The 14,140-nt window shown below is 41.7% G+C and overlaps 1 protein-coding gene across 2 annotated transcripts in view; it reads left to right on the top strand.

Annotated features, from left to right (window-relative positions):
• Positions 1-3,880, top strand: part of LOC115392403 (transmembrane protein 189) — a 34,561-nt gene extending 30,681 nt beyond the window's left edge. For both annotated transcript variants that reach the window (XM_030096996.1, XM_030096995.1), the window contains one exon: positions 3,457-3,880. In XM_030096996.1, the coding sequence (XP_029952856.1) occupies positions 3,457-3,578 (122 nt within the window). In that variant the 3' untranslated portion in view covers positions 3,579-3,880. The remainder of the gene's footprint in view (positions 1-3,456) is intronic.
• Positions 3,881-14,140: the final 10,260 nt, after the last annotated feature.

Here is a 14,140-nt window from a genome sequence, read left to right as displayed (position 1 = left end):
CTAAAACTCTCACTCTTTCAGTCTTAAAAATGAGACTCAAAACAATAGATTAAAGTGTGTAGCATCACTTTTGAACCCCATCACGTATTTAGCAGTGTGATTGTCGTGGGCGGCCATTTTAGATCAGCATAATTGAAGCTGATGACTCCAGAATAATTTCGCTTGCAGTCCTCAGTAGATTTGAATAAAATGGCGGTGGTGTCTGTCTGTCTGTCGGCTGTCCTTATAAATAACTAAAAGAAAATGTTCTGTTTGCGTGCGTGTGGGTCTTCAGAGACGCGGGGCCTCTGTAATAGATCCACATTCAGTATTCTCCGTGCATCTGGGTGAGGGGGAGAGAAAAGCGGGAGGATACACAAGGGGGATTCAGCTTGTACGTCACCCTGCGCCCCAGCGGACGACAGATGTGTGTGTGTGTGTGTGTGTGTGTGTGTGTGTGTGTGTGTGTCAAGGGGGGTGGCACAGGAAAAGTGTGTGCCTGCGAACACACACACTTGTGTACATCTGCATACTTGAGCATCTGTGTGTACTAGTCATTTTGACCTCCTCTTCGGTTTCTAACCTGTGTGTATTTGTGTGTGTGTGTGTGGTGGGAGGTGGTGGTGGTGGTGGCGGCGGCGGTCGGGGGGGTGGGGAGGGGGGCCACAGGGGACGGCGACGGCCCCCTGCTCCCCCTGCCTGGCTGCCTGGGCCCGGCTTGGATTCCACTGGGGCTCGCCTAGCTGCCTTTGTGTTTGCCACTGGCTGACAATCCCCATGTATATTTAATGCTAACCTGCTGTCTGTTCTAACAAATAGGACTTCACAGGCAGGGGGGGTGGAGGAGGAGGAGGAGGAGGAGGACAGGGGAGGTAGGGAGGGGGGGGTGACTGCGGGAGGGCGAAGAGATGGCGGGTAGGAAGACGTAGGGATTTGGAATTATTTAAAAAACATGGGTGGATGAGTGTGTGTGTGGTGGAATAAAAATGGGCAAAGAGACAATGAAAGAGAGTGAAATTAAACAAAACTGAACTGGCGGCGGCTTTACTGTCTTTACAGTAGAGGGGGGGGGGGGGGTTCAAGAATGGGACACACACGCGCACACACACACACACACACACCCCTGCAGCTATAGCCTGCACCCTATGCAAACACATCATGGGTGGTGTGAGCATCAGACAACGGTAGCTTGAGTACACATGGCCTATGCCAGTGCTCGTATTTGCCTTCGTTTATGTCTTTTTCCCCACAACTATTACTAAATTTGTATGACTGACTGCTCTCTTAATGAAATCAAAGTGCATTCATGTTGCCTGTCCCTATACAGAAACATTAATTTGTGTGTGTAATGGCGTGTGTGTCTTTGTTAATAATAGTAAAATGCATTTTCATCTCCAACGTCAAGGGACTTCCTGCAGCTTCTAAAGCAGAGACGCTTGTGCATGTGTGTAAAGTGCTCAGCAGTGACACACACGCGCGTGCGCGTGTGTGTGTGTGTGTGCGCAGTCACATGCATTGTACAGTCATGCATGCATTCATGTGTACATGTAAATGTACTTTGGCCTGCAGCCATACATACATGAATGTATTTACCTCAAACGCATTTATTCATAGCGATCACAACCATCCAAACTGCACAGGAACAGGCAAACTGTGTGTGTTTGTGTGTGTGTGTGTGTGTGTGTGTGTGTTTCTGCTTTAGTGGGGGCTAAAGCTGTCTCAGGGGGGCGTCCCTCCCCGTGTCCCTCCAGCCCGCTGAAATGCAGTCTGCGCGTGATGATGAGAGTGAGACAGGAGGTTAGATGGAGATGGAAGAGCTGAGGATCGGGATCCAGATGGGGAATAAAGATGAGAGTTTGGGACAGTTGAGGACATCGTGCAGGAGGAGGAGCAGTGAGGAGCCGGTCAATCTGAGCCAGTGTTTGTCCCGTGGGTATAGGTGGAGCAGTGGGCGGAGCCACAGACACAATAAATGTCTCAGTCCAGGAGCGAAATCCCAGTGAATCCGTCTGACGACTGAGCATCAGTGTCATCGCTCAGGTCTTTGAATAAAATCTCAGTCCCCATTAAAGCAAACATATTTTTTACAGGTTATTTCTTCACTGTGTCTGTGGCTCTTGTTGTCTTATGCTGATTGTCATCACAGAAGACGAGGAATCGTTTTGCGCTAGAGGGACATCTCCTGTCTGCCAACGGCAGTGGGAGCTTCAGGTCGTGACTGATTGGCTACTGAATAAATAGACGATTTGAAATTAACCTGCATTTATGTCGAAACCCCGTCACCTCATGAGGACCTCAACTGTTTAACAAATAAAAAGTCACTTTTTTCACAAGAATATTATTACGATTATTTAATTTAATTTAACAGTCTCACAAATAAAAACCATAACATGTCATTCCCACTTTATTGAAGGGATTTGGATTTGTCCAGAATAAAATACAGAAAAATTGACCTTCAGGAAATAAACCAAGATGGTAAATTCAAAGTGAAGCAAGAAAATAATTTAAGAAATGACTGTGGAGAAGGGAAATATCTCCATTTTTACGTACATCTATGATTATTTAGTCATTTACATACAAAAACACTATTCTGAGAATAAGAATAAGAGGGGAAAAAAAAAAAAAATGACTGATGTTGGAGATGTAGGCAGGAAGTAATGAGAAGGACTCCAGAGGATCTTCATGTAGCGACGGAGGAGCTGGAGGTGTTTATATCAGTGGAGGAGGCAGATGATCCCTGAAGCCAGCTGCTGACGGATGTAGAAGGTTTCAGCGCTGCGGCTCTGTAGATCACATGGTTGATTTGTTAGTCAGTCTTCCACTTTGGCCCAGCCTGAAATATTAAAACTCTTGTATGGATTGCTACTAAATCCTGCTCAGACGTCTCCGGTCCGCAGAGGCCGAGATGGATGGAGGCTGGCGATGCCCTGACATTTCAGTCTAAATGAAATTTTTTGACAACTAGTCAATGGATATGATTTAAACTTTAGACCAAGAACGTGTACTGTTTAGGATAATCTTTTCCTTTTTTTTAAAAGCAAGATATAAAATTTGGGGACACCTGGATAAAACAATAAATCACGAAGCAGCGTGTTTCTTCATGTAGCCACCAATGCATGTGACTTCTGGTCTGTTCAACCACATTTAATTATAGATGAATGGATGCCTCAGATCTCCAAAAACAACTTTCTGTTTTTAAAATGTGTTCTCATTGTACAGTAGACATTCGTGCAATACTTGAATCAGTATTTGACGGGAAAAGTTGACTGGAGAGGCGGCATGGTGGAGTAGTGGTGAGCACTGCCACTGACACTTGGATGGCCCCAGTTGGATTTTGAGTTTGCGTTGACTTTATATGTTCTCCCGTTCACATTCTTCTCATCCTCTGCTGTGTGACATATTCATCCGGCGTCACTTCTCCCGGAATTGTTTCCCCCTGCATCTCTAATCCTCTCGTCCTTTCTTCACCTCTGCCAGGCTGGTGTAACTACCCTCTGGACCAGCTGGGCTTCTGGAGGCGGATGGAGCGATTGATTGAACATGTGACGGGGCAGAAACCTCGATCGGACGACCTGGCATGGGCCAAGAAGACCGACTGAAGAAGAGGAAGAACGGAGATGGGCATGCGGATAGAAATGCACACAAAATGGACACGGAGGAAGGGTTCCACGCATAGCATTTTACTAATGTCTCTGTGCTTCTTGCTTTTTCCACTGAAGAGCAAACATTCAAAGAAACTGTGTTTGCAAAAAAAAAAAGAAAAAAGAAAAGAAAACCCCACGAGGATGGTTGGAGGAGGGATTCCTGTATGTGCTCGAGTCGCTATTTTAACCAGCTTTGAACGTGGGAAGTGCAAACATGACGACATGAAAACACTCGGCCGTTACACCCGGTCAGCTTGGTGTGTGTGTGTGTGTGTGTGTGTGTGTGTGTGTGTGTCTTCTTTAGGCCTGTTAAACCAATGAGGTGTGGCGGTGTTGTGGTGTGTAGGTGTAGGAGGTTTCTGGAGGTTGGGCTCTCCAGGAGTGACACCGCTCTGCCTGTCAAAGGTAGTTTCTTACACCACACACACACACACACACACACACACACACACACACACAAAACACAAACACTGGAAGTCAAATGTTCCGTCACCGTCTGTTTTTGATTTTCTCGTCTGATGTTTTCAGTGTTGAGGTTGTCTGTGTGTTTTTCTGCTCCTTTTCAAAGCCTCGCCTCCCTCTCTCAACATCGCTCACTGCATTTGCACACAAGAAGGTGAAAATCTGACAACCGTGTGCTTGAAATTCCAAACTTTACCTGCTGCACAGACTCGCTCCTCCCTGTGTTTAAGCGCCTGTGACCGCGCTACAGTGATTACACAGGCGAAAAAAAGAGAAAACGTGATTAAAATGCATTCATTCCTTTTAAGCTTCACAGCACTAACGCATGCCCGCAGTCAAGTTCCAGATCCACACTATTAACCCTTTTTGATTTAGTGCACAGTTGCATCTGAAACAGTTTAAGCCATTTATGCCCAGATATTACTTTTGTCCTGCCATGCAAGCTTTGGCGACTGTTTATCTTTACACGCTTTTTCTTTTTTGCTGCTGACAGAAACAATTAATTGAAGCTTTCCAGGATTTTGTAGCTTCAGGAATTCACTTCTTTTAGTGCATCCGAGTTAAATGGTCTAAAACTTAAAAACTCACCACTTTACTATTTTCACAAATTGATAAGAGGGATTAATTATAGGCTATATTTCAATAAGTGTAGTATTTTTAGTAAAGGTAAATACGTTAGTTGTAGCAAGAAAAGAAACTTTTAATATTTTTGCACTTCAATGCAAATTAAGAGGGAAGCCAGTCTTAGATTTCTCATTGTAAATACATTTTTTAGAACAAATATCCTAATTTAAAATGAAAGGGAAAAAAAATAGGGACTGTGAAAAGACAAGTTGGAATGAGTGAATTAGAGACAGACTTATTTATTTGATCTGCACGGCCAAGCCATCCATTTTTTATTCTTTTAATCAAACATAAGGCCAATTTCAACTGACATTTACTCCCAGGACGAGTCGCTTGTCCGTCACAGGGCAAATGCATTGACGGACAATAACTATGTTCAGTTTAGAGACAATAACTAACATCAAACTTCAGTCTAAACTTACAGGGTCGTATTTTATAAAGATAACCTCTACTTTAAGTATCTGGCCCGGTTGCTGGTTGATGGTGTCTCTGACTGGGCAGTCGCACTGAGTACTGTCAGGAGGCCTCTGGTATACTACATTAACGTGAGAGTTTATTTCCCTGCGTCCTGGTACCTACACAATTAATTAGATATGAACAGAGGAGGAGTTGCATTAATGAGAATTTTCTACATGTGAGGACAGAATAGGAGTAAAAAAAACGTCTAATCTCACAAAATCCTGACGGAAACCGTGCAAGTTTCACCAGCGTTTTTAAATAATCTAAATAACATCTTATTTAGTCTGCAACCCCAAACCTGAGAGATGTTTTTTTTTAAGAACTAGAAGGTTGAAAAAAAAATTTTCTCTCCATGTTTTGTGGCTCTTTAGTCCCCCAGTGAAATAGGCTTTTTTTTTTTGTTTTATTTTACAGTCAGACTCATTCCTGAAAGGATTCTTCTCTTAAAATTGGCCAAAAAAGCAAAAATAACTATAATAGCTAAAGACTGCTTAAAAAGAAGAACTGAAATATCATAAACGGCTAAAACCATGAGACAATTAGTGAATATGTCAACCGCCATTTTGATTAAAAGAACTACAACTGCTGATAGAATGTACAAAATGGCAAGAAATGCCCCCAAAACAGTAAGAAAATATAAAATTGTAGTTTTTAAACATCTGTCTACAGCTTTATGAGAGATCTTATCCTCATTTTAACTCTTCAACGTGTCCAGACGGATTTTATTTGGTGGGAAAGTTGCAGAAATTACTCTTTTGGTGAGAAAGGTTGATCTGGAGAACGGTTGTCTTGTGTGAGTGAGAGACGGAAAGGCGGGAAAAGACAGAGGATGTTAGAGCGACAGTGAGAGAGAGAGAGGGACGTGGTTTGGTCTTGTATGTAGGGAAAACGATGAAGAGGAGGACCATGGATGACATTTGAGATGAAGCAGTGAGTCTAACATGAGGTTTGGATGATTAATGTGTGTTATATTTCCGCACACAAAACCCTAAATTCTGCAGCAGTCCTGCACAGCAGCTCAGATCTGGAACAGTTCAGCAGGTTTTCGCACCTCGACGTTCTGCAGCTCCTCACATTCTGACTCTCGCTGAATATCTTCCTCCTGACCAGCTTCTTTTGTTTTCATGTGCATAATATTAGATAAGTGTTTGGGCCCTGATTTACCTCTTTTTTTTTTTTTTTTTTTTTGTTACAGCTTTCTCAATTAGCTGAAGTTCTTCAAATCATCTCGAAGATCTGGACGTTTTTGCTGTAATAATAATAATTTAAAAAATAGTTATCGCAGCTGTAAATATCAGACTCAATACGTGCACGTGGGTTTGCTGTTCTGAACTCTGCGGGAGAGTTTCGCTGCTTGACTCGTAGTTGAATTCCCTTTAGTCACTGAAGCTCATTAAAAACAATCAGCACTTTATTGTTTTAAATGTCTGGAAATGTGTCCTGCAACTCATCTGCACACACATGCTTTTTGTCACTGGTTTTTTTCTCTCTGGGTTTATAATTTTATATTTTTTTTAATCAACGGTTCAAGCCTTCAACTCTCTTTTTTTTTTCTGCAACAAAGAAACATCCATGACATTAATGAGGCACATATCAAAGAAAACAAGGAACGCGTATATTTCCGTAGAGTTCAGTTCTGACGTTCCATCTTTGCAGCTCAACGCTTGCTGCTCGTCTGCCTTAATGTTTTTATCTGCTCTTTGATTTAAATAAAGATTTATTAACTCCAAACATGCACTTCTTGTTATTTTTGGTTTGGGAATTGTATTTATATTTAGTTCATAGCTTCAGACAGAAAAAGCTCATGATTGTAAAAGGAAAAAAAAAAAAAAAAGATCTAATCTGACAAATCTGGCCGGATTTAATCTCTGATAGGATGGTAACCGCACTGCTCGGGGGATTGAAGGGGAAATTTGTCAACAGTCACATGACTTCATCACATCTTTAGCATTAAAAGGTCAGGGCATCTGTTGGTTTGGGACATATGGATGAAAGAAGAGCGCTTTATTGGACTTTTAACATGTTTTTCAGTCAAGGTTATTACTGCCTCACCCTGTGCAGAGGGGCTTTTGCTAGAAAGGCAGCCTTGAGGAAAATGCCACTGCTAAACTGCTAGCACCATCTAGTGTCAGTAGTGAGCTTCTGCTTTGGCCTTAAATAACAGAGAAATGGAAAACTTTCATGGACTTTGCTTGTTTTCAAAGTGATCAAACTTGTGCTACTCGAGATTCTTTTTTTTTCCTTTTAGCCCAATACCTGTTTAATATGTAGACAGGGAGCGATGTGGTGTTGAACCACCAACCAGCTGAGCCGCGGGTGCCTTAACGCCAGTTATGTAGCGTCAGGTCTCATATATACCTCAATTTAAACTGTTTTCCTGGCTGGTGAAAGTCATTCAGTACAGAAGAAGACTGAGTGTGACCAGAGCAGTGGTTTAAATATAAAACTGATATTCATACCCAAACAACGTTTACCCCTTAAGCGTTTAGTTTGCGGTTTAGTTTAGAGCAGGGGTGTCAAACATAAGGCCTGTGGGCCAAAACCAGCCTGAAAGAGAGTGAATGCAGTTCACCGTGCAAATTTTGAAAATTAATAATAATAATAAAAAAAAAAAAACAGATTTTTTTCAATGAATTTCTCGGGATTAGTGGACTTAACATGCCACTGAGACCTGAGCTGTGATACTGGTGATGCTGCTATGAAAGAAACCTCCTCCTCTGCAGTCAAACTCACCTCAAAGTCATGCTGTCAGTGTGAGTTTGTAAATCTTCTTGCATAAGGTATCATTAAAATTGGCCTTATGTTGAGACTGCAGTGATTTTCTGTCGTAATTTTTTATTTCACCGGTTCAGCTCAGTCATGATAAAATGAAATGCTGAAACTCAAGCTGGTCTGTTTGTCCATATTAGCACTAAAGTTTTCTTGTATTACTCCTAAGATTATTAATTTATTTGATATGCAGTATGACACAAAATCAGATTTATTGTTATATGTACATCAGAAAACATGTTTTCCTGCATAGTGAAATTCTTCCGCTGCTGTCCTCGGGGAATGCCAACAATAAAACACCTAATAAGACAACATGTCAAATAGTAAAAAAAACAAAAATAGAAATTTTAGAAACTTCCCATTGAGATATGTGTATATTGCAGAACTGAAACACACATAAAACTGATAAATGAACATGGTTTTAAAACAATGACCTTTAAATTTGTTCACGTTTTCTTGACAATCGGCAATGTTCTTTTTTCTCTCTCTCTCTCTCTCTCTCTCTCTTTGGTAACTGAAATGAGAACGTGACAAACACGCTCACACACAGTGGAAGTGACACTGCTCTCCCCCATGTCAGATGTCTGGAACTCACAGTCAGAGCTCTTTTGTCATTCCCACATTACCGCCATCACTTCCACTGTTACACTCTGCGCTAACAAGGCACACATGTAGCTAGCCTTCCTCTTCCTCTCTCTCTCTCTCTCTCTCTCTCTCACACACACACACACAAACTGACTCACACGCGTTTTCTCTCCTCCTCTCTCTGCGTGATGGTGACATATTGGATCTCACTATGCTGATGTGCTTGGCTGATCAGTGTCTCACGCTGGCAGCTATTAAAGTTTCTATCAGACACACTGAGACGCAGGACTTGATGGTAATACGTGCAGCAGTTAGACGCAGGGAAATGATTATGCAGCTTTTAAGTTGATATTTGGTGCTTTGCTATAGTGAAGTTTAAGTTTCGAAACTACGTCTCTGTTTTGCATTGAATTTTGGACTTTCTATTTGCTTCGCTTGTAGTATCAGTTTTTTCCCCACGAGTGTGTACATACTCAGAAATTTAACTTCTATGTCCCAGAATATTGTCAGAGGATTTGTAATGATTACCATTTATAATGATGAAGATTCAATAAATCTGACTTTTTTCATGTCATTGTGAAGCAGAGGCATTGGATTGTTCACCCACTAATAGGGAACGTGAGACAGGTTACTTTTACCTTCCTGATGATGTGTTGTTGTAATAGTAATCCTATATTTTTCATATTATTTTTAGAGACTAAATGCCATTATAAACAACAGAAAGGCTTCCTGCATGCTTCCTCTACTCTTTTCTAAAGCCTGTGCTTAAAATAGCAGTTTTCACAAATTATAGACTAAAAACTCAGTTAAAGTTTATAATGCAGTGATCTTGCCAGTCTTATGCATTGCTCATATTCTTTTCTTTTGCTGCTCTTCTTTTTACTCAGTGTGTGGCTGCTGCAGCAATGCAAATTCCCCCTGGATGAAAGTAACATGTCTCCAAAACAATTTGGTCAAATTTGAGATACACAAATTACTTTTCTAAAATGTTCAGGCTCTAAAAAATCATGCACATGCTTCAGTGTTAATTACAGTCACTATTCATGGATTTGGTGAAATCCTCATCTATGAAATGAAACACAGCCGTGTGCACGTTTTCTGTGCAGAGAGAAGTTGTTCTTCATTTGTTGACTTTATCCAATTCATTTTAAGCAACTATTTTTTTAGATAAGTTCTTAATTTTTAAGATTTATTGTCAAGCCTCTGAGGAAAAACCTCATTTCAGAGCCCAATTAGACCCAATTAGACCCCAGTTGGCTCTAATTGGGTTCATCAAGGTTCAGCAAAAAAATAGAAAAATACTAAAGTAATGTACGTGAGTGGAAGTAACAGGAAGCTTTGACTTCTCTCTAATGACATGCGTAGGTGTGGCAGCAGGTGACTTTTGTCAGACAGGGTGTGAGAACCTTCTTGTTACAGACGGAGGCGTGTTCACACTCCTCGCTGTGTGCATGAACACCTGGATGGGTACGAAAATGTGATCGCCTGTTAAAGTTTATGCAGAGGGTGTGTGTGTGTGTGTGTTGGGGGAGTGAGGGGCAACTTACCTGTGGGTGCTCAGACAAGTGAGAAAGCCAATTATGAGACTTGACAGAAAAAACAGTGGAACACAAGAGACCATCGTCACTTCCAACACACAACTTTATTCAGAATGTGACGATCAGGAAGTTTTCTTACTTTTTCCTCTAAAGATGATGGTAACGATGATTCGTTTTGGAAGCTCTGATCGACTTGGTCTCGATCGAGAAGCTCACAGACTCACTGCTATACCTTCTGGACGACTTCAGTGGAGACTAAACAGAAAGGCAGATGTTGCTCACTCTTGTCCACCAGTTGAATGCACGGTGGTGCAGTGGTTCGTGCTTTCTCTCACTTTGCAGAGATAATATCCATTAGTTTAGTTTAGTTTAGTCTTTATTTGAAGGGACAGTGTACAGAGACATTAAGTTCAAGACAGAGATGTTCTGCACCAGATTATAGCTACACAGCTATATCCATGATTGAGGGGCTTCTCTGTGTGGAGTTTGCATAATCTCACGCACAACTTTTTCTTCCAGATCGGGAGTGGTTTTTCTCGTGATACACCGACTTTCTCTCCAAAATTCAAAGTATAAATGTCCCTTAAAATCACCTATATGTGTATTTATATCTATCGATATGAAATATATAGCTGAGGTTTTATTCTTATGTTTTTTTCTAGCAGCTGTGACAAACTACACCACTCTAACTCTATATGTAAAGTCTGTATAGGAGGAAAACAGATGAGGTGCTCTGGAAGCTACTTTTCTAGAGTTTATAGTGTTTATCTGACCCAGTACAAATGTGGAATTTCTTCAAACTGATTTTCTCCTCAGATTAAGGATAATACCCATGTACCCATGTCTTGCACATAATTTATTTATTTCAGTAATTTCTGAAATTGTCTGATTATGCATTACGTCTTGCAGAATGGAACAGGCATTTTTAAAAACTATAATACAAATATGCTCAGATTAAATTAACACATTGTTTGCATGTGAAATCATGGGATGTTATTTTTCCCAACAGTGGATGTTGTTGTGATGCCACCTGCTGGTTGTGCAATCCAGTGTGTGAAACAAAGTGTAAAGTAAACCTATGACAGAACAGTGGAACAGATATGTTTCAGCTTTATTGGCAGACTTAATGACTTCAGAGAGAATATGATCTGAGCCAATCACAACCAAACTTCAGCAGCAACCACTGGGAATATTCTCCACCATCAACAAGTCTCACATATTGGTGTTGAAAGTAAAGAGTCGAAGCTACAACAAAGTATGATGAAAACTTAAAACAAGTATCTGAGGTAAATTGCGTTCACTCAGAAATTTGTCAGATTTTAAGCATGCGGGAAAGAGGAAGGTGGAAATAAGAGGGCAAAGGTCAGCTCTGCTTAGTGTGCTCTGCTCATTGCCTTTTGTGAGCCATAATGCCAGAGTCTCAAATGTTAGTGTCTGTGCGAGCTGGATTCAAAGCAGGGATCACAAATGAAACAGCTTCATGAAGCTACAGTGCCGCAGCAGCTGAAGACAGGCTGACATAGAGCCTTCAGATGAGAGGCGTAATCCACCGAGCTCCATCCGACGCAGCTCCAGGACCCTCTAGGAAGGGCCCCCCACGGTTGAGTCCAAAGCAGACCCCTTAAAATATAAAAAATTCTGTGTTCAAGGGCCAGGATAGCAAAACACCAACTGATCCAATAAGATAATCCTCCAATGGATGGAGCCATGTATCCACCTATTGGGTGCAGTTTGAGGTTCAGTGTTTTCCTCAAGGTCACTTTGACATGCAGGATCAAACCTGCAACCTTCCGATTGAAAGATTAGTCACAGCTGCTGATAGTGTGATGAAAAAAACTGCCTGAATAGAAAGTGGCGATGGAGCCATAAAGGCAGCTCTGTTCGCTGTAATTCTCCACGAATGCTAAAGTGACTCATATTGCCACAGTTATTTGTTACAGTTTGTTTTCCTCACAGTTGAAGCAGTATGTACATTCATGTAAACAAACAGCGGGACAGATTTAAAACAATATCGCTTCCACCTCTTCATCAGTATGTAAATCGTTAATTTAGTCTCACATTGTAGTCAGCAGCGGTGCACGAGGGGGTGATGAGGTGGGGGTGATGGGTGAGGATCGGTGGGGGAGTAAAGGGGGGTGTCGGTGTGAGGATCAGGGTGGGAAAGGGGGTGTTGCAGGTGTCATGGGAGCTGGTGATGAATAGCTGACATAGGACTGTAGGGACCCGAGCACTGTCAAACTGTCATACCACTCCCACTCACACACACTGGGAATGCTAATTAGACAAGTGCATTGTGTGTGTGTGTGTGTGTGTGTGTGTGTGTGTGTACCTGGGAGTTAGAGCTGCTCTGATGTCATTGTGCCAACGCGACAGAGGAGAATCAGAACCAGCTAATCGGGAAGTGGATCCTGAATAGATTTCGTCCCAGAGCTGAGGAGGAGTCACGTCCCCGGATATAAAAAAAACAAAAAAACATGTACACTCGTCAGCCTCTCCCTTTGTTTTTTGTTTTTCCTTGAAATTTGATGCCAACCTTCTCACTTGAGGATGTTTTCCAAACAGTTCCTTTGGTCAGTATTTTGTCTCAGGGGGTTTGGGCACGTTTGATATTTTTGGCTTTTCGAAAACGACAGATTTTTGTGGTGTTTTTACAAATTTTGGGTTTGGTTTAATAATGACAAACTGTGACAGTACGACATGTGACTGATTCCTAAAAGCAGGAGTGCTGCGAAGGCACAGTGGTGTCAAGTCGATGCAGGGAGGTTTTCAATGGGAAACTGCTGGACAAATGGAAAGTTTGTATGTTCTCCCTGTGCAGGGGTGTGTTTTTTTACATATCTTTTTTACATATGTTACATATCATAACCAGCCTTTAAATATCAGTGTCTCTTTGGAAACCTGTTATGGTCACTGGATAGAAGGTGAGTGGATGAACTGCTGCACTTTGAACCTGCAACACGCCGCAGACAGAAATAAACTCCCTGAGTGTTTGCTCTCCCTCAGCTTTCAGACAAACTGTGACGAGGTACAAAGGCAAAAGAATCAAGGAAAGAAAAAGATAAAAACAGAGGAATCAATCAGTGCTCTGCCTCTGAAACACAGCTGGTGGCAGGTACAGTGATAATATGAAGTTTCCCTGGACGGGATTCCTGCAGGAATTCCTCTTGGCATTTTGTTCCCAATGAAACTGAGTGAAACACAACTTCTTTAAAATCACCGATCATTTAGGAAGAACTGAGAAGATTTTGCTGGAGTTTTTAAGAATTCTAAGCTACTGCAGAGGTAAATGGTAATCATCAAAATATCACCGTGGCTCTACATTCATATGAAGTCTTCTCTTTGTCAGTGGAAACAGGTAAACTGAGATTTATGTGGCATCAGTTTAATTCCACACAAACTGTGGCGGGATTTGACAGGCCTATGAAAGCAGCGTGTAGCAGTGACTTAACCAGCAGTCTGGAATGTTTATATATCGGTCCAACACACTTGATTTGAATGAAGTGACCATTTTGAACTTTTTTGTGAAGATTGACAGTCAGTGACAGGAGGTTGCAGCCTCTTCCAGCTGAGAGGCCGTGTTCAACCTGCACAGGTCGCTCATCCATCACAGGAGACACACATCACCGACTCACGCTTTTAAAGACCAATATACCGAATTATTAACATTATTGCGTAACAAGAAGAAGCAAATTGTCACATATATCATCTCTGAACCTTTACTAACTCATCGTTGTGGCAGCTTAAGGTTTTATGGCTCTGAGCGATCCCCTATCTGTCAGATACAGAAGTGCTGTCCTTTTTGTCCTGGGCATGATATTAGTTTTTGCAGGAGAACAGAGTAATTGCTCTGTTTCAGGTGAGTGTGTGTTGAATCGCAGCGTTGTTGTGAGGAATCATTGTTCGGTCTTGACGCACGCCTGAGGACATTTGGCCCTGAAACAGCAAACTAATCAGCCCAAGAGAGGATGCTGTCGGCTTTCAAAGTTATTGTTGTTGGTTTTTTTTTTTTCTCTCTCATTGTCATTTTAAGTTTCCCGGTGTTGTCGCAGGCTGCTTGATGGTGTGGTTGTTTACGTTCTC

The sequence above is a fragment of the Salarias fasciatus genome, chromosome 7 (genome assembly GCF_902148845.1).
Source record: "Salarias fasciatus chromosome 7, fSalaFa1.1, whole genome shotgun sequence".
NCBI classification, from domain to species: domain Eukaryota; kingdom Metazoa; phylum Chordata; class Actinopteri; order Blenniiformes; family Blenniidae; genus Salarias; species Salarias fasciatus.
Note: the sequence above shows the minus strand (reverse complement) of the source record. Positions and strands in the feature narration are given on the sequence as shown.